Raw genomic sequence first — 20,637 nt, 5'->3', positions numbered from 1 at the left:
ATTCGTAGTGTGGCTGGTGGTCTTACTCTGTCTCCACGGCTAAGCTCTCAGATCCTTAAGGTCCCAACAAAGCCTTCTTCGTGACCCTGTCCCTAGAGTGCCTGCGTCACGGAGCACTGGAAAAATCTACTGAGGAGTGACTGTATTTATTACAAAGTGGGGAGAGCCGTTGTCAGGGAGCGTGAGGAGGAAACGGTTATTCAAAGCAACATAACTGACTAAAATTTGAAACCATGACCTGACGTTGGCAGGGTACCAAAACCGTTTGTAAGTAATGCCACAGTCCTAGAGTATTAGACCTAAACATTACTTAGAGACTGTCCTTGTCAGCATTCTCATTTTGAAGAAAATAGAGTTATACTTTGTGGTGAGAACTAGAAGTTCTAGAGGGGAGTCAGAGCTACATCACCCCACTTATATATTTATAAAGCAAAGTATGAGTTGCTTTTAGTAAATTGTCACAGGCAGCAGCTTTTTATTTCAAAAATTAAAGGCTAGGGAAATGAGAATTTAAAAGATTATGTCACTTGCCCAGCATGGAGCTTAACCAGTGTCACTCATAATGTCATGATACTAAAAGATTGTTCTAGAGAAGTGTTTCTCGGCTCCAGCTTTTTCTTGATTTTTCATTGTCGCCACAAAATGACTGTCCATAATCCAAATTTAAGGTCTGGTTTCTCTCTTTCTGCAGAGTTCCAGATTCTCAGATCTCCTTCTGCAGCAGACAGTGTCTTATTTCCTTCTCCGTTCTGCTCAAAGATAGCTCTTGCCAACACCCATTTCTTTCTCTTTTCCTTAAAATACCTTAAAAAACAATTAGCATTTTTTAATCTAGGCATAGATGTTTGTATCGTGCCTTCCTGAATTTCCCGGCAGAAGTGAGAAGTCCTATAATCACACCAGCAGTTTAGCTCAGATGGGACAGCACAGGGAGATGGACATCGGCGCCCAAGGCCTCTGGGGGCGCAGCCTCAGTGTGGGGCCCCATGCCAGGCCCGGGAAGACGCGTGCGGCCCATCAGGGCGAAGTGATTCATGTCTCAGGGCGAGATTTATCTAGAAACTGTCCGTTTATGTCAGAGAGTCACTTCCTCTCCCTCTTTAAAGGAGCAGAGACATTGATTAGAGGAAATATGCACTCGAGTGATTTTGTTTTCCAGCTGGAGATGGGCCGTCCTCTGACCAGACACTCCAGATCTGAAAAGTCATCACAGCCCCACCAACAGGGCCTGCATCAATTTTTTTTTAAGCTATTAGGTTTTTAGAGGATTTGCCTTTTCATCTTTCGGCTAAGCAATTCTGCTTGTTTTCTGTCTTTGTAAAACGCGCAGGAGGTAGAGAATCTGTTTGTGATCCTGGCGGCAATATTACACATTGGAGACATTCGATTCACGGCTCTGACCGAGGCCAACTCTGCATTTGTCTCTGACCTCCAGCTTCTGGAACAAGGTCAGTAGAACAGAGCTCCCATCAACCTCGCGGGTGTGCAGCTTTGCAGACCTGCCGGTAGATGGAGACAGAGTACAGAAAAGCCCTGGGGAGGGCGCCCTTTCTGCAGAGTAGAATTCAGAAGGGTAAAAAAATATGTTAATAATAACAAAAATAATAATGGAAGAGCTGTATCCACTTTGTTCTTCTCTCTTACAAATGGTTTGGGAGATGAATAGCAGTAGGTACGTGATGTTCTCGTGCTTCCCACACTGACCGAGTCGGTTCTTAGGCGGGTACTTGGGTTTATTTATGTTGTGCTGGATACCCTCGGCCCACCCTGCCACCCGTGTATTGGGGGCTGTGCTATTAGCCCAGCAGTTTAAACAATATAATTACTTCCTTTCAAAGGTCTTGCCAAGAGCCTCTCTCTCCCCTCTGAAGTTGCCTTGTTAGTCACTCTCAGATTTTTTCAAAATACCGTCAAGCCACAGATTGTCAACGAGCGTGCCGTCTTCACCTCCTATCCACGTAGTTCAGCGGGGGGCTGGGAAGAGCATCCAGGGCTGTCTGCGAGGGCAGGGAGGGAAGACACGTGCAGATCTCAGGCAGGAGCCCACGAGCCCGCTAGCGCTGTCCCTCCCAGAAGCGGTGTCTCCAGTTCACTTTGGTAATTAGAGCGCTCGTTCGGAGTCCTGGAATCAGCACAGTTCCTGATGGGTCTGTGCCATAAACTTGCAAGTAATAACCATAATGTGGAATGCCCTCGCCATCCAAAAATACATACTGACCTGTGCTTTCAATGCTGCTTTACCTTTAGTGGCTGGATTGTTGCAAGTTTCAACCGATGAATTGCTGTCTGCTCTAACCACCGACATCCAGTATCTGAAAGGTAAGTGTTACTCTGCTCTGATGTTGACCTTTGGGCAGTGTGTGGTCTTCTCCGAGACACGGAGAGCAAACGCAACCTGCCTTTCCCCACCCCGTGGAACTGTTTCTGTGAGCTGCATGCCGAGCGAGAGAAGCATCAGGAGCCCGTCGGGTCACTTGCTGGGACTGTGTTGGAACCCTCAGAGGTCTGGAGAGACCGTGTTGATGAACTAGTCACCTTCTCTCGCTCATCGGTCATTTGAGGCCAATCAGGCCTTCAGTCCGAGAGGATGTACTCAGTTAAGTAATTGGAACCATCCGTGTGTGCCTGTGCCCCCGTCAGCGAGGCACACCCTCTCTCCTCTAAGGCGTGATTCGGAAGAGGAGCTGCCATTTCTTGGTCACTCTGGAGAGGACAGGCACTGTGCCAAGTGCGAGAAATGCTGGAATTTTAACAATCTCACAGATCCCTAGGAAGTGGGCATCACGTTTTCTTTTTAACAGATGAGAGGATGAAGCCTCCAAGAGACTAACTTTGCCCATCAGGCCACTAGCAGGGGCGTGTTTGGAACTAGACTCTCGTGCTGTCTGCCTCCCGCCGTGACTCTCCACACACCACGCGCATCCGTCTCCCTGCCGTGGGCACGCAGAGTGATTTTCCCACGCGCGCCGCAGCGGAAACCGTGTCTTGATGAGATACGGACCGAAACCGCTGCCCTAGCAACCTCCCTCTTAGTGAAAGTTTGAGAACTCAGCCTCTCTCTGATCTGTTTTCTCGAAATCACCACTGTCCGACCTGCTGCTTCTCTTCCCTACCGGCAGATGCTTAGGGGCGTGGCTGGTCATTCCTGCCCCCAGCTCCAGAAGGTTCCCCTCCATGTTCCAGAACGTTTCAAGTCTCCGCATCATCCAGGCGGTGGTGCAAAAGTCATTTCGATGCCGCCGCCTCCTCCTCCTCCGGGCGCAGACCAGACACACGTCGGCTCTCCTCCCCGGCTCGCTCTGGTTCTCACTGCCTTCTCTCCGTTTCGCCTCCACGTCTTAAGGCATCCTTCTTCCCTCCGTCTCGGAACGACCTCCTCTTGAGTCTTTATCTGGCCTCATCTCAGGTCGTGTCCCTTCTGCACTGCCTCGGGAATAGTCCTTCTGAATCACATTCTGCAAATGTGACGTTCCTCTGTGGACCACAGCCTTTCAAAGATGCTTCCTCCTCTTTCGGAGTAAGCCTCGCCTTTAGGCTGACCCTGCACGCCCTTCACGTTCAGGCCAGCCTCGCTCTTTTGCCTTATTCTGGACCATCTTCCCACCAGCCCTTGCATCTAATTATTTCATTTCTTGAACTTCTCCGAAATCATCATGTCTCATGACTTTTTAAAGAAAAACTTGAACTCACCATTAATATCTAGAATTTCCTTTATGCGCGTTTTTCTGCTTACACCGTCCTCGTGTCCTTACTCACCCAGCATGTCGGTGACCCGACACCCTCAATCATGGGACTCTGGAGCCCTTAATTTTATAATGTCATAAATGGCACACCTGTGTTCATGGTCACCTTGTCTGTTGATCTCCATGGCCTTGAACTTGTAGGTCTCTGAGTCTTCCTTATCTGCTGATGTTTTTTTTTTTTTTTTTTTTTTTTTTAATCTGACTATCTCAGAAGGAGCTCTTCTGTGCTGCCGACGCTCATGCAACCGTTACTTCACATGGACATTGTCAACTACTTAACCCCCTGCTCGGCTGCATGGCCCAGGTTTGCCGGCTGGCCATGGGACACAGTATGAGTGCTAGACCCCCCTCTCCTCTCTGTCTCTAGCAACAGAACGATCACAGGCTCAGCTCCAAATCTTCTACACTTGTTTCCCCCCTCCCCTGGTTTCTTCTCTCGTCTTTTGTAAAAACCTTATCACTCAAAATTTTAGTCACCATCTCTTAGAGAATGACGTAAACATTTCTACCTGAAGGTCTCAACCTGTTCCAAACTCCACACTCCCATCTTGGTTAGCTAGACCATGTCTCTGAAAATATTTAAAATATGACTAATTTTTTAGGTGACCAGGTTTTTGAGGGCCTTGGGGACAATTCTATTCAAACCAGTGAGCGGCTACCGGAAAGCTAGATAAGAGGGCACCCCCGCCCCTGGCTGATTCCCTAATGGAGAAGAAATTATACTGCCTGCCTCGAGATCCAAAGCCGGGCTCCGCGTCGGGAGCAAGTGGGACCTCAGCATATGTGGCCGTCCCTTTGGGAAACATTTTAAGGAACAACTGGCAGAGACCTCATTTCTCAGCCTTGTCGTATCACTGTGACATCTTCTGGTGTAGGGGATGGAGAAGGGATAGAGTGGCTGTGCGCGGTCTCGTCTGCTTCTACGTGGCGGGAGCCGTGACCTCCCTTCTCTCCTTTCTGTGGCTGCAGGGGACACCATCATACGGCGACATACTGTGGAGATGGCTGAATTTTACCGGGATCTCTTGGCCAAGTCCCTGTTCGGGCGTCTGTTTAGCTTCTTGGTGAACACCATGAACGGTTGCCTCTACAGTCCAGATGAGCACAGCAGGTAGGACCCGCGGGCCTCTACAGTCCAGATGAGCACAGCAGGTAGGACTGGCAGGCTCCGGTCTTCGGCGTTACTCCTGCGGGAGCCAACTTAAAGGGCTCCTCTCCTGCAGTTATGCTGTCGTGAAAACATCTCATTTTTAACAAGTGATTTTACCGAACAGGTTTGATTGACTTTTTCATAGGGATTTAACCCCCTTCCTCCATCCCCACATGCTGATGAATTAATCAAATCCTATCACGTGCGTTCTCTCTGGACTGCAGGTGTGTGTGGCTTCTGAGCACCAAGGAATGTAAAAAAACATATAAATCTGGGAAGAAGACTGTTTAAGAACAGCTAAAGTACGTAATGTTCATTGAGGAGTCCAAGCCTCTCTTAGGACCATCTGGGTGGTGTGTTTCTGGTTAGGATGTCTTCGTCTCTCCTTCCCTTACTTGTAGATTATTGGATAAAGGTCTCCGTGGTAATCCTTTCGATTCCTAGCCTTCAACACTTTTCAAGCAGTAGCTTTTCAGGATTATTTGAACATCTAAAAATTACAGACCTCCATGGCATCTCGTCACTGGAAAACTGGGTGGGTATTCTTGTCACTGATAATGACCTTGAGTGGGTCGCTGAAAACAGAAGCGCATCTGGAAGTCTTCACATGTAGGCTTGTCTTTGAATGAAACCTTTTGAGAATTTCTTTGGTGTCCACATAGAGTTCTTCACTAAATTCTTAAAAATTGCTGCCTTTGGAAGTTTCTTGGAAAACACTAGAAGTAACATGCATTAATGGACAGTTCTTAAAGAAATGTGGACATCTTGAAAGATACCAAGGACAAAGGGATGGTGAAGTCCTCACTGGAACGTGCACATAGGAATTGCACAGCAGGTTGATGAGTCACAGTGTGGCCTAGGGTTTGGCATCGGGGTGTGTATGATCGATATATTAGCAGCTTTGCCTTAGAGTTTGGTCTGGTGAGGATTCTTGGATTTAGAACTGTTTATTGTCAGTGAATTTGTCATTTTCCTTTAAATATGAAGATAACCCACAGAATGATATCAATATGCTAAGTCTTGCAAATTAATCCTGTGTTAAAATTATTGGCTGTGCTGCTGAAATTGACATTGAAAAAAATTAATCTTATAAATCCAGCTGCACATAGAAACTTCTAGAAAATTTCCATTGGACACATTTCTTTTTAAAGATTGATTGACTGATTTTAGAGACACAGAGAAAGACAGAGAGAGAGAGAGAGTGCAGGAGGAGGGGGAAGGGCCAGGGGGAGAGAGAGAATTATTTTTTTTTAATTTTTAATTTTTTATAAACATATATTTTTATCCCCAGGGGTACAGGTCTGTGAATCACCAGGTTTACACACTTCACAGCACTCACCAAAGCACATACCCTCCCCAGTGTCCATAACCCCACCCCCCTTCTCCCAACCCCCCTCCCCCCAGCAACCCTCAGTTTGTTTTGTGAGATTAAGAGTCACTTATGGTTTGTCTCCCTCCCAATCCCAGCTTGAGAGAATTTTAAGCAGACTCCGCACTGAGCACAGAGCCCAGAGCTGGGTGTGCCTGACCTCATGAGCCTGAGATAATGACCTGAGTTGAAATCAAGAGTCAGATGCTCAACTGATGAGTCCCCCAGACACCCTTCCATTTGGCATTTAAATTTTGCAGAACCCTAAATTACATCCATATGTAATACATAGCCTCGATGTTTGACTACACACACAGAGAAAAATACACAAATACAATCCTTGGAAAACATAGTATTTCCCTCTCGGTGGGAATATTGCCACTGTGTCAATATGTAAATTGATGGTGTTAGTGCTGTCTTTTTAAAAAATTGTTTACCAAGCAAATGAATGAGGACAAAGATGAGCAGGAAATTAGCAATGTTTTAATGTATTAGAAATTGAACTTAGAATACACACTATTCTCAGATGAGTCATAATTCCCATGTTTTTCTCTCGTTTCTCCTGGGGTCACCCAAACCTAAATTTAAGTCTTAAAATACTGCAAAGAAAGGTTATGTTTGTAGTATTTCTAACTCATTGAAATTCATGGAAAGCTGAAGGATTTGTAGATTTACAGAACCATTTCTTAAGTCTGAGAGGTCTCAAAATTTGGATAAACTTAGGCTTTGATTGTTTAAGAATCCTCCATGTTTTTGGAATGAGTAATCGTGTCGAAACCGTTATGTAAAAAATGTGTATCCCCGGGGTTCAAGTTGGCGAGCACTCTGGATGTTGATTTTTCACACTAGATTTGTTTTTTTTTGTTTGTTTGATTTTGGTAAATTTTGCAAGAGAGAACAACTGTAAATAAGATGTACTCTAACAAGTTAGTAAAAGAAAACAAGTGAAATTGAATCAGAGGAAATGTTTCTTCTTGGAAAGCTGGACTCATTTCCTGGATTACAGTGAAATAGGTACAGTATCAGTAACGTTATACATTTTGAACGATGTTACTTTCTCTACCTAGATCCTAAATAGGGTCGCTTCTGAGTTAAAATCCTGAGGTATAATGTGAGAGATGGTAAGGAGTAGTTAATTATGATGAACCAACCCATTTTTAGTATTTGCTCTGCCAGAATCGAGCCAGTGAGATGCAGACGTCCCCAGCCTGTGGCCTGCTGTGGGCTTAATGCCCATTCAGGCTGCACATACTGGCCGCCACTGGCTGGGGACCAGCAAGGCTGGGACAGCTCTCGTTCAGGGAACATGCTTTGTGGTCAGGACACTCCAGAAATCAAAACACGCCAGAACTTTACTTATTAGGCTCAGTTGACAATGGTTTGATCCAAGTAGGCAAAAAGGAATATTAATGAAAATAGCAACAGAACCAACACATTCAATGTGTTGTATATACAATGTGTTTGTACCATGTGCACTACTATATATAATGTATTATATGCAACATATATTACTGTATCATATATCATAGCCCTATACATACTATACTATATTATACTATAAGATATATACACATTCTATATAATATATAGAATATCATGATACAGAGTATCATAATATATAACATAATAATAGATAATATATAACATGTAATATATATGTATTATGTCTATTATAGACATATATGATAATATATAATATACAATATAATTATGTACATATATAGTAATAGAAATTATTAATTATATACATGTACATATATAATGATGTATATGTAATATACCGTATACATAGCATATAATAACATATGTGATACATGTAATAGATGCCTTTATTTGTTTAAAACTTTAGTGCTCACACTAAAAAGTGCATGCATATAAACTAGCTTCAGAAGAAATCCTGTTAACCAGCCAAGAACGACACAAGGGATTGTGGGAGCAACAGGAGCTCTGGGAAATTGTGGCGCACGGATGTCCTGCTTCTTCATTCCCCTCCTGGTGAATCTCCTTTTGAGAATCCCTACACAAATACGAGCTGTGGCTTGTTACCCACTTTCTGGGATATTTCTTTCTCTAAACTATCACTTCGGCCTCGGAAGTGAAGGGTACACAGGGTTAATTCGGAGTTCCGTGATGCCAGCTCACTCTTCCTCCCAGCCCGGCCGTGACCTGGGGCGCTCCGACCGCGGCCCGGGCCTTCGTGGCTCCTCGGGCACGTCTGGCCGGCACCTGCTCACGGGCTCACTGCCACGTCCAGTCCTTGCACGGCCACGTGCGCGCCAGGCGTTCACTGCGTTATCCGTCCGGGCACGTGTTTGTGTCTGACTCTTAAAATAATTCAGTGGAGTATGGCGCGAGGAAGCCAGGACACGGGTTCTGTGGGTTCTGGGAGGGAGACAGCAGAGCCGGGAGGTGCTCCCGAGTGGGGCAAGCGCTTCTGACCTCTGCAGTCACACAGGCTGGCTAGCCCGTGGGCCCGGTCAGCATTCGGGGGGTGGCGGCCTCGGGCAGGAGAGCTCCCGGCCTCCCACGAGGGCCGCCTCCTGCACACACCAAGGGGAAGGACCTCCTGCAGCGGTGGGAGAGTTAGAACCCGTGGAGCTTCTCTCCCTGGAAGGAAACCCCAGGACCAGGGCAAGGATCTCCACTTAAGAAGAAGGGAGTGCTCATTTAAGAATTGATTGGCTTGAGGGGTGCCTTGGAGGGCTCAGGTGGTTGGGCAACTGCCTTCGGTTCAGGTCACGATCCAAGGATCAAGCCCCGCATCAGGCTCCTTGCTCAGCCTCTCCCTCTGCTGCTCCCCCTGCTTGTGCTCTCTTCTCTCTCTCTGTAGAATAAATAAATAAAATCTTAAAGAAAAAAAAAAAGGTCGATTGGCTTGAAAGAGCCAAGGCCTATCTGATGCAAGAAAGCAGGTAGGCTCCAAGACTCCTGTGCTGCGTGGTTTGGGTCTTTTTTGTCCATTATTTTCGAAAGGATATGATGGTCACTAGACATGCAGGGGACCCCTGTGGTCTGGGAGTCCGTGGCCTCAACTCCCCTCTACATTGTCACTGACACCCCATGACCAGTGTCGGCATAGAGATCCCATGTTTGAACCACACGGAGGTCCCTCTGTAGATTCTTGTAACCTCGCATGTAGGAAATTGGCAACTGTGAAGCCCACAGGGGACACTGCCTTGATTCCATTCTTCCCTGCCCATCCAAAGCTGGGTGGGAGCTCCCTTCTTGGGGACACCGCCCTTCTTCTCCTGGAGGAGAAGGCTTCCATCATTAATCACAGTCAGACCAAATTCTCGACTTACTCTTCTCAGGAGGCCTTGAGATGGTTCCCAGCGTCCCTTTCCCCCAGAGAGTTAGCTTCCCTGATCAGGAAACCGCAGTACCCTACAGCTTCTGGATCCTCCTGCTTCCCGAGTGCGCTACCCCGTGAGAGCAGCTGTGATGTGCGAACGCTTGGGGACGGTCTCCTCCCGTGCCTCCGTCTGTGTGTCTTCCTGTAGCTCTACGTAGGTTCCTTTCCAGGTCCCCCCACTGTATTCCAGAACATCACCTCAAGCATCCCCCCACCTGTGGGACATAGAAAGGAATCTGGATAAAGTTCCTCCATACCTCCTACCCCCATGAATTATTTTGCCTCATCATTGTAGAAAGCCTTCTCTGGTTCGTGATACGGGTTGGCTGTGTCTAGTGGAACATTCCAAAAGAAAAGCCTTGCTCTTAAGTATCTCCTGTTCGTTTACTTAATAAAATCACAAACCTTTTGAAAAAGTTAGTAGGGAGACACATTAAGTTTATATTTCATCTGAAAAGGCCACAGTATGGACAGTGTTATGTTCGCCCACTACAAAATATTTCTTTTATTGTGTCAACATAAGTAAAATTGTCCCCAGCCCCCGTGGTATTATTACTTATCTTGGCGTAACAACCTTGTTACAATGTGCGATTTGTGGTGTCGGGAAAACACAGGTCCTTCTCTGGCTTCACCTTCCCTTAAAGAGTGTCGTGTCAGGAGAATACATCATCACCCCAGGAAGAACGGCTGGAGGTCCCAAGACGTGTTGCTCACAAGTCATATTTCTGAGACTCCTGAGACTCCTCAAACACCCAGCTGGGACCGAAATTAAAAGCGTCTCAAGACGAGAGTGCTCTCTCCTGCCGGCGGGACCAGGGTGGTAGTGGGCTGCCTTCAGGAGGGGTGTGACAGGGCCTGGGAGATGGGGCCAGGGGCCAGGAAGTGAGGGACGTCCTGCCTTTTTGAAAGCCGGAGGATGGTTACCCCTGACCCTTTCTGGCTCCTCACACATTCCCACGCTGGACCTCTCCTTCCGCAGAACTCGGGGGGGGGAGGAAGGTGTGCAGGCTTTCATTCCCCACGTGTCACCCATGCTTGGGGCAGTCCCTTCGACACGGGCTCCGCACACAGGACCCTGGCCCCCCATGGCTTCCCAGGTGTGATTCTGGGGCAGGATTTCTCTGGGTTGAAGGCAGAGATGGACTCAAGCATGGGACAGTGCCTCGAGGACTTGCAGACACTTTCATTACTCACTTTCTATAATTTTTCATCAAGACACAGGCTCTAAACAGCACCTCATTTTTGAACAGGAATCTTCCTTGTGATTCCGAAATGAGCTAAATGCTGGCGATTCTAGCTGAAGTCGAATGAATAATAAATACCTTGATTTAAAGAAAATGATAAAGTGATTTTTGCAGCTCCTAAACGTGGACCTGCTTCATAATGCGACACTTGAGACTGAACGGGCGGCGTTACATTTCCTGGGACTGCTTGTTCCTAACGTGGTTCCTTCACCAGAGTTTCGGTGCGGACTCGGCTGCTTGCCGACGTTCTTGAACAGCGGAGGGGGTGGGGACCTTTGGGACGGTTCCCCACATGTCTCGGATGCTGAAACCTGCCTTTGATTTCACTCGCTTCATCACGCCTTCTGAATCCTGGGGCCGATGGAGAAACAGAACCCGTGGACGGTATTCCTTTGCACCGTTCGACACGCCCTGAGGAAAAACAGATGGAGAGTGAAAGGTTGGCGGGTGGAGGGGAAGAGGCCGGGCTGTGTGGTGTGGATGGCGCACTTTATTTATCTACACCCGCACTGATTTGTTCCTGCCTTCATTTGTTCGTTCATTCATTCATTTGCGTCCGCTTGTTCTGAAATCCACACTTCTGGGCAGCACAATTTGGCATGCAAATGTATGCGGTAGATAAATGGAGTTTTGAGCATACATATGGAGATTTGGGGGTTTGCACTGAGCGTTCGGCTTCTTAAATATGCTTATGCTGTATTGCGTTCTTACAATATTTTAGTTGAGCTAAACATAAACATTTAAAGACTTTATGATTAGTTACTTTCGGCTTCAGTGACTTATAGAAACTTTGGAAGAGCTCCCCCCTCATGTCTTCAGATGCCCAAACCAACATTTGACTCATTTTCATCCTGAGTCCTTGAGTATCGAAGCTTGCTCCTCCTGATTCCACCAGGAGCTTTGGTTGGAGTCCAGGGTCATCTGAGGATAATGAGAGGACTCCATGTTGTCCATGCAGTGCCTGACACAGCAGGAATGGCTGCTTGGCTAAAATCCCCCAAACCTCGGTGGGTGTGGCTGGATGGAAGGCTTCCTGGCTGATGGTGATTTGTCTGTGGAGACGGAGGGTTCGGAAGAGGTGCAGATAGACAGCATGTTGGGAAGCCGGGATACGGTCCAGTCTCTTCCATTGAATTTTGGTTCGGTGACCTTGGGTGTTCTGAAGAGTGCCAAATAGAGGAAATATGTTGTTCTTTAGAAATAGGAACATCGCTCTCCATGTACGCTTCCAGACCTCAGAGGGGTTTTCTCTTTGCTCAGAGGCTTTGCAGTAAGTGGGTGACCGTGGATTCGCATCAATCGGTCTCCATCCTCTGTCCCGTATCCTCTGAGTGGATACGTCCGAGACGCCCTTGCAGAGAGCCCAACTAGTTGAGAGTGTCGTGTGTGCTCCTTGATGGTTGCAAAAATGAGGTCCCCATGGCTTAGACACCGTATTTCCCAGGAAGTAGGGGTTCCTTGACGAAAAACTCACATGGAGGACACCAGCTCTGTGGACAGGTGAGTGTGAGGTGGCTGGAGGGGTTCTGGCTATGAGGAGGATTGCATCGGTGATCAGAGAGCTGGTGCTCTCAGCGGGGAAAGGGATAGGTTAGGGGGACAGGTGAGAGAATGGGGTGAAATTGGGATGAAGGCTTTCGGCTTTAAAAATGAAAGCATCTTATCCCTCACTGGAAGGTAAGGGCTCACCACCCTGGGAAATGCTGGGTCTGTCCTTCCATCCATAGATTGATATGGAGAGAGAAAAAAAAGGTTGTTGAGAAGCAATCAGTTGGAAAACTTCTCACACTATTAAATGTCCCCTTTCCCACCCAGGACATGTATAGTGTGGGTTTGAATTACACACAGAGGTGTTGCACAGATACACCAGTGAGAGAAGAAGCTCGACTCTTTTAGAGAGAAGTTGAAATTTTCTTTAACATTATTCTCTTTTTCTTTTCCTTTGAATTCACATATCAATTCAATGGTTTGGTTCCCAAAACCATCAGTAGTATATTTTCTGCATCTCACCCTGCTTCTAAATTCACACATTTTGATAGTAAGGAAAAAGCATTTTATAAGGCAGCACGGAACATGCTAGATGTCCAGAAAGATTTCCATCAGCATGGTCACCAAATGCCTGTGTGCTTCCCAGCGGTCTGGCGGGGGTCACTGCCGAGGATGCTGGTGTCGCTGGTGGGGGTGGCTTCCCCGAGTGTCGCCACTGACGACACGCTCTCTGAAATGAGAAGAGAGGAGCAGGTCTAGTGGGGCCTAAGTTTGAGGTGCTGTTGTGATGCCTGGTGATTGCCGGTGAGTCCCTTCCGCTCCAGCCGAGGACGTGAGCGTCCCAACCAGCATAGGAGATCTGCAGTAGGATCGTAACAAGCAAGTTGACGTTCATCGTCAGAAACACCGAGCTCCTTCATCAGAGGAGATGTGCTATTCTTCCTTAATTAGAGAGAACAAATATTTCCTGTAGGGAAAATATAATTATAGCTTTGGAGAGTTCTGCAGGCTGGTTTAAAAAAGAAACCCATGTCAGCATTTTGGATAATCTGTATTGGGTCTGAAGACTCCCTCAGTGAGTGGCAGAGGAGGCTGATCTCTACCTTCATGCTCTGAAATGAGAATCCGGTGGATTAACGGGGTGGGCAGGATATACGGCTTACATTTATTGGGGGGATTCTCCTGAGTTTTGTTCTGCTAAAGATTCAGTTCATGTACTATTAATTCTGAGTATTTTTTGGTGCATATGCACATGTTTGTTGGATTTCCAAGGATTTTAAGTAGAAAGTAATATTTTTCCCGTTTATATAGAATTTATAGGCAAGTTTGCTGCGATTACCATTTATCTCTCTGATCCAATCAGGTAGCACTTAATGTTCTTAAGAAATGTTATGTGACTTTTTGTAGGTCAGAGTCTCATTTGAAAATCCAGTGAATGGTGTAAACACATACACACACACACACACACACACACCCAGAGTCCCTCACGTACTTTCTGGTGATTGAAAGACCACACCCAGCAAAACAAAATCCATGTGCCTGGGCTGGAATACTTCCTTAATTTGTTGGTTAAAGAAATGAAAAAATTCTGAATTAATACCTTCAGTGTGGTTCTCAGTCTACCAGGAGTTCAAGAACTCCTGGATTTTTCAGTCCATTTTTTTGGGGTAATGATTTTGTTGAGATTTTTTTAAAATTAAAAATTATGGATGGAACTAGAGCGTATCATGCTTAGCGAAATAAGTCAAGCAGAGAAAGACAACTATCATATGATCTCCCTGATATGAGGAAGTGGTGATGCAACATGGAGGCTTAAGTGGGTAGAAGAAGAAGAAATGAAACAAGATGGGATTGGGAGGGAGACAAACCATAAGTGACTCTTAATCTCACAAAACAAACTGAGGTTGCCGGGGGGAGGGGGTTTGGGAGAAGGGGGTGGGATTATGGACATTGGGGAGGGTATGTGATTTGGTGAGTGCTGTGAAGTGTGTAAACCTGGTGATTCACAGACCTGTAACCCTGGGGATAAAAATATATGTTTATAAAAAATAAAAAATTAAAAAAAATTATCTTTTAAAATTTTAGATGAAATGTATGATTTAAAAAAAAAAATACCCTGAGGTACCATCTAATAGATGAGTAACAATTCTTCAAACACTAGTATGATAGTAAGCTTGTGACTATTCTGGAAGGTTAGACATCATAGAGTCGATGTTTCACTGTAACCGCATATTTGTCAAGGGTCTCTCGTCCTTCAGGGACAGGGAGTCAGAAAGTCGGTGTCCAAGGGGCTAGGGGGCCTGAACGCAGCTGAGGGCAGAGTGTCTTTCTGCTGCTCTGCAGACCAGCGTTCGCCTTGCGGTTCATGCCTGCGTGTTTGCCCGAATCTCTACTCTCCTACCAACTTATGACCAGTTCCAGGTCCCATCTCTAGGTCATTAGTTGGCTGCCGTACGCGGCGTTTGACATGACTTCCGCACCTCCTCCTTCTGATCCGCGTGAGGCATGAACCTAAATTCCAATCAGGGGTGTGTGTAATAATATCATTCTACCTTGTTCTTAAATTATTTAACCAGAGAACTTTTTTTTTTTTTTTTTTTTTTTTACCTTTAAATGTCAGGTGCAACCCATGACTTTTTAAAAAGACTTTTAAAAGGCTATGGATGTAGCCATAATAGTTATCAATGGTTCTTAGGGAAGTTAATTTGTTTTCTCTTTTGCAAGGGAACACGGTCAGTTTGGGGAGGGTGAGTCTTTGAGCTACAAGCTGGTAGAGTAGTCTTCTCCAGAGTGACAGCCATGGGAGCACCCTGGGTGATGAGAATTGTGCATCCCAGGGACCTGAAAATCTCCAAAGGCTCCAGCAGGATCATGACTACGCCATGCTACCTACAGAAAGCTCTCCTCTGCTTTACCTGAGGGCTGGCCATCATTCCCTCCAACTGGAAGCTTACAGTAGGCTGTGCTTTCCTCCTTCCTGAGTCCAATGAGTAGGAAAGATTTTCTTGAAAATAAGGGACAGATTTTTCAGAATACCTGTGCCACCCCCAAGTATGGAAGAGAACTTGTTCAATTATCACCTATCTCCAGATTTAAATGTTTTCTGCTCTTTGGGACTATCCATGTCCCTGACTAGAGGATCTGTAGTGATTCTCAACAGCGTGGGGTGGGACAGGGCTCAGTGACAACTGCCGAGCAAAGGAGTATGAAAATAATTTAAATCTGTTTGCCGAACCACATGCATCTTCCCCACAATGCTCAAAGAATCATAGGGAAAGTTTGAAATGCCCCTCTGTTGTGGTGGTGGTGGTGGTTGTGGTTTGGTTTGGCTTGGTTTGGCTTGGTTTGGTGTTTTGTTTGTTGTTGTTGTTTTAGGCTGAAATAAGTGAAGAAACAATCTACATGGTGATAGAAAAGTGGAATAAGAAGAAAATATCTAGAAAGTCAATGTTTTTTCACTGTTATTTTGACAAATTAGTAATTTCCCCAAGAAAACATCTGACCAAATGATGGATTGAAACTCACTCGGGAATCCTAAGTAACATCTCATCCTCTCTCTCTCTCTCATTTATTACGTATTTTATAAATCCCTGTTAAACATTCAAAAAAGGTCACGGAGATTAGCGGTCCTTTATGGACACGAAGCTGGGAACAAAGTGAAACTTGCTTCTGAAGTAAGGATTGGAAGTATAAATGAATTGATTCAAAACCAAATGTTTACTTACTAGTTTCAGTCTTTTCCCTTAACAATTTATTGAAATGATTATAAAGATTTAAAGCTTTTGATGGATATTACAAATCAAAAAAGATGTCTGTAAGAATGATGACCTAAATTTCTAGACCATCAGTTGATCAGTAATGAAGAGTTGGTACAATGATATTTTGTGCATTACTTTATCAATTATAATGTAAAGTACTTAATTCTTAAACATGAACTTACATTATTAATTCCCAAATGTCTCACAGAAATACTCAAACACCTGCTGTGCATTTGTGGGAAAGTGAAAATAGGCTTACCCTGTTTTTATTTTTTTTCCCTCACTTAACATATGATATCTTTCTTCATTAACGGTCTTTTTTTGGAGATGGCAGATGTACTAATCAAGAAAAGTACAGAGGGGTACGGCCAAGGCCCTCACTTACCTACTATCTAGAATTAACACTGCTAACATTTGCCACTTCTGTTTCAGATTTTTTTTTTTTTTTTGGTTTATTTATTTATTTATTTGACAGGCAGGGATCACACGTAGGCAGAGAGTCAGGCAGAGAGAGAGGAGGAAGCAGGCTCCCCGCTGAGCAGAGAGCCCGATGCGGGGCTCGATCCCAGGACCCTGAGATCATGACCTGAGCCGAAGGCAGAGGCTTTAACCCATTGAGCCCCCCAGGCGCCCCCAGATTTTTATTAACATGGAAGAAAGAGGAAATTGCAGCTAAAAGCTCAAGTTCCTTACGTTTGCCAACACAGGTCTGTTCCTCCCCTTCCACCCCAGAGACGACAGTGCCATCAAGTTCGTGTAAATTTCCCACAATTTGTTTTTTTTTTTTTTTATTTGTTTAGATGTTGGTTTTTCATTACAAATCTATAACACCGTGAGCCATTAAGAATTGAAGAAATGCTATCATGCAGTATGTTTATGCTGCAGGCCCCTTTTTAATCCACACGGCTGGTGAGAGTTCTCTGTATTGGTACATAAAGAGCTAATTCAGTCTTTTTAAGGGCCGCGTTAATTTCCTTCCATGACAAAAACCTCCGTCTTCTCATCTGCTTCTCTTCCGAGGGACACTGAAGTATCTTTTCATTTTTTCCTCTCAGTGATACAGTGCTGTATCCTTGTGCATGTCTCCTGAGATTCATGTTTAATATGTTCGTCCCGGTACATATTTAGTGGCAGGGGTGGGGAGAGCATTAATTTGCATTTCCCTGATGACGCGTGAGGCTGACCGTGGCAGGTTCTGCACCGTCCCCTGGTGATGTCCCCGGAGAGATGTGCGGTGGGATTGGTTCAGGGAGGCTCAGCTCTAGGGCCCTATTGGTGATGTCCTTCTCCTAATTCAGTCATCTTACATTTTTTTCTTAAAACCCTTCGATTTCAGGAACTTGTTTATAGGAAGCACTAATATAATGTTATATTTTTAGTCAAATATTCCATGGTTCCTACTCCCAGTTATCTCCAATTAGTTAGAAATGTTTTTTCACCCCTCCTGATTTTTAATCTATTTCACTGAAACTGTATCAATAATATATTGTTTTAATAAGTAAGTTCTCATAATAACTTTTATTTTCTTACATGGTTTGGTTATCACTGGATCTTTATTTTTGCATATGAATTTTATAATCACTTTGACTCAGTCCATAAAAAAGTTCTTTGGGGATTTTGACTAGAAATACATGTGTTGATTAATATGAGGAGAATTGGTTTCTTTAGATTATTAATTCTTTCCTTCCATAAATATGATCTATATTTTTATTCATGTTTTTTTCTTAAATAGTATTTGTATTTTTTACCAATTTCTTGAACATCTTTATTTGATTTTTTAATGTACTTTTTACATTTTGTTGTTATTTTTCTATTACATTTTAATTTGTTTATTGGGACTCTCAATCTTGCATTTCATATGTTGATCTTCTATCTAGAAACCCTGCTGATTTTTCTTATTAGTTCTAATAATTTTCCTGTGGAATATCTTACTATTTTATAAAGTAAATGATCATAATTACTTTATTTTTCTCTTGTCTCTCATGTCTCTTATTTCTTCTTTTATTGCTTTGGCTAGCACTGCCATACAACGTTGATAATTTGTGATGATAGCGGATATTCTTCTCTTATTTCCAAATTAATGTAATATCTCTAATATTTGCCATCAAGTAATCTGCTTACTTCAGGTTCCAGGAGATAATCTTTCCTGATTGTTTTCAATCAAGGATGCTAAGTTTTATGTTTTTTCCTCTGTAGATTAAGATTACTATTACTCTCTCCTATTTTTTGCTTATGCAGCAATTCAAGTGATGTGTATTTTTTTATGTTGAATAATTCATTTATAACTTGAACTCTGTTTGGTCATGATGTCTTAGATTCCACTTTCTAGTTTTTATTAAGAATGTTTAGATTTACTTTCATTAGTGAGAAGAGATTCTATTTTTTTCCTTCTGATACAGTCCTTTGCTGTCAGGTTTATTGAAAGAGTAAATTGGGTAGCTTCCTCTGGTTCCTCCCCTCTACAAGGGTTTGAGCTAAATGAGGATGATAGACACCTTGAATGTCCGGGGCAAGTCTTTCTAAAATCTTCTGGGGAGATGGAGGTTGGATTGCCTTTTGAATGCTAATTATTTTAAAGTTTTTAGGTCTAATTGGATTGTTTTGTTTCTTTTTTGAGTCATTTTTCTTTTCTAGAAAATTGTCAATTTTAATATTTTAAATGTATTCACCAACTAAATCATAACTTTGTTTTATTATCCTTCAGTCTCTCCTGTAGCTGTAGTTTGACAATACTGACATTCCTCATGTTGATGTCTTTGCCCCAGTATCACTGATGAATCATGTTTGAAGCTTGCCTGTAAGAATTATCTTAAAAAATTATTTTTTTTTCATTTCTCAAGTTAATAATACTTCTTTTACTAGGTCCTGAAATCTCTTTATATCCCTATTTCAACTTTCTTGGAATTTTGCTCTTTTTTTTTTCCTTACTTCCTGAGTGGAATGTACGTCTCTTATCTTTCGATGATTTTGCTGACCCTGAGTCTATAAAGATCCCCCAAGGACCTAGTAGCTTCCAGACGCTTACCATGTAATGCTCGCTTTGTTGTTTATTTCTAAATATTTTGTCTTTATGCTGTTTCACAGATAAAATAACAAACAGTTTGTCAGAAAAATAAATTTAACACACCATGTTTTTCCCTCCCTCATCCCTCCCTAAGTTGTTTTTTTTTCCCCATTAAATAATGAGATTTCTTTGATTCTTATGAATATAGTATGAGTGACTTCTATTTCTGTATAGACTTATTTAAATCATGGTGCTATTGCCATGACAACCAAAACTACACAATTTAGCAAAATATCTGAGACAAACCTGCTTTCTAAATAATTCTCCTTCTGCTCCGTTTCCTTACCAAAACACCCGTATGTATAATGATTTCCTGAAGAGCTACGGACCTTTTCTCTGTAATTGTACACTTGTTTTTCATTATTTTTTGAGATCTTTTTTTTTTTTAAATAGAAGGATCAAGAGGAATGAAAAATATTCGAGTTTTACCAAGGCATCATGTATATTACAATGCTCAGAAAGTAATTATAAATTACCACATAATAAATACAAAATAGTGGTTAAAATTTTACCACCCTTGTTATAAAAATTCCCATATGCTACAGACATAATGATGGTGGCATTTAAATATTAATCATGATAATGTGATAAATTGTTTCAAGAACAGCGCCCCTTATTGAACCAGTAAATGACTATGTACTTTTCCCTTAAGTACATGTTTTCGGGAGATGGAAGAAAAAATAGATTTGTCATAACTACGAGAATATGACATTTTTAGTATCGAACAGGATTTTCCTTTTTGATAATGACTGTCGTATGATTTGCTAATATTACTGGAGACCCAAATAGATTCCCCCAAATGTGTAAGGAATTCCGTGATTTCTAAGGCTAATGAGAAAACGTTTCAGCATCCTACTCCTCGAGCTCTTTCTTGAGCCCTGATTGCAGAGGCTAACGCTTGTATATTTCATACAAAAAATAAAATCCGTTGCGTCGCTGACCAGGCCTGCTCTCTTGTTGCAGTTCTAACTGGGGAGATGCACTTGGCTTCTTTTCAACCCTCCGCTAACTTGTCCTGCTGAATAGAGTTAACCGAATCTGTATTTATTCTGTTCTTCCTCGCCTGCCGTCAGAGCATCGTGGCAGGTCTGCCAGAATGAATAATGCCGTAGTGTTCGGAAGCGAGAGCAGAATGTCCCATTCTGGCTCCCAGCAACCCGGCCTCTCCCTGCAGGAAACACCAGGGAGGAAATGTCAGCACCACCATATAAATATCATTGGCCTTTTTCTGTAATAATTTTCGAGTTGAGGAGGATGTGCATTTTGCCATTTTTAGTTTTTTGTCGGCTCCATGCTTTTAACTTTTCTCACTTCACACACCGTCTTATTAAAAATATACTTCCAAGCCCGGCTTCTGCGTGAATGTGATACGTGATAAAGGTACACTTATTTTTTTTTTTAAAAAGACACAATTATTGAGGTAATCATTTATGGGCTATTACCTATAAATGAGCTGGGCTTTAAGCTGA

The 20,637-nt window shown here is 43.6% G+C and overlaps 1 protein-coding gene across 3 annotated transcripts in view; it reads left to right on the top strand.

The window, feature by feature from the left end:
• Positions 1–20,637, top strand: part of MYO16 (myosin XVI) — a 481,948-nt gene that overhangs the window by 268,898 nt on the left and 192,413 nt on the right. For all 3 annotated transcript variants that reach the window (XM_045081327.1, XM_045081326.1, XM_045081325.1), the window contains exons 18-20: positions 1,331–1,448; positions 2,248–2,319; positions 4,713–4,854. In XM_045081327.1, the coding sequence (XP_044937262.1) occupies positions 1,331–1,448; positions 2,248–2,319; positions 4,713–4,854 (332 nt within the window). The remainder of the gene's footprint in view (positions 1–1,330; positions 1,449–2,247; positions 2,320–4,712; positions 4,855–20,637) is intronic.

Source organism: Mustela putorius, unplaced genomic scaffold (assembly GCF_011764305.1).
Source record: "Mustela putorius furo isolate JIRA1106 unplaced genomic scaffold, ASM1176430v1.1 tig00000551_pilon_pilon_pilon, whole genome shotgun sequence".
Lineage (NCBI taxonomy): Eukaryota > Metazoa > Chordata > Mammalia > Carnivora > Mustelidae > Mustela > Mustela putorius.
Note: the sequence above shows the minus strand (reverse complement) of the source record. Positions and strands in the feature narration are given on the sequence as shown.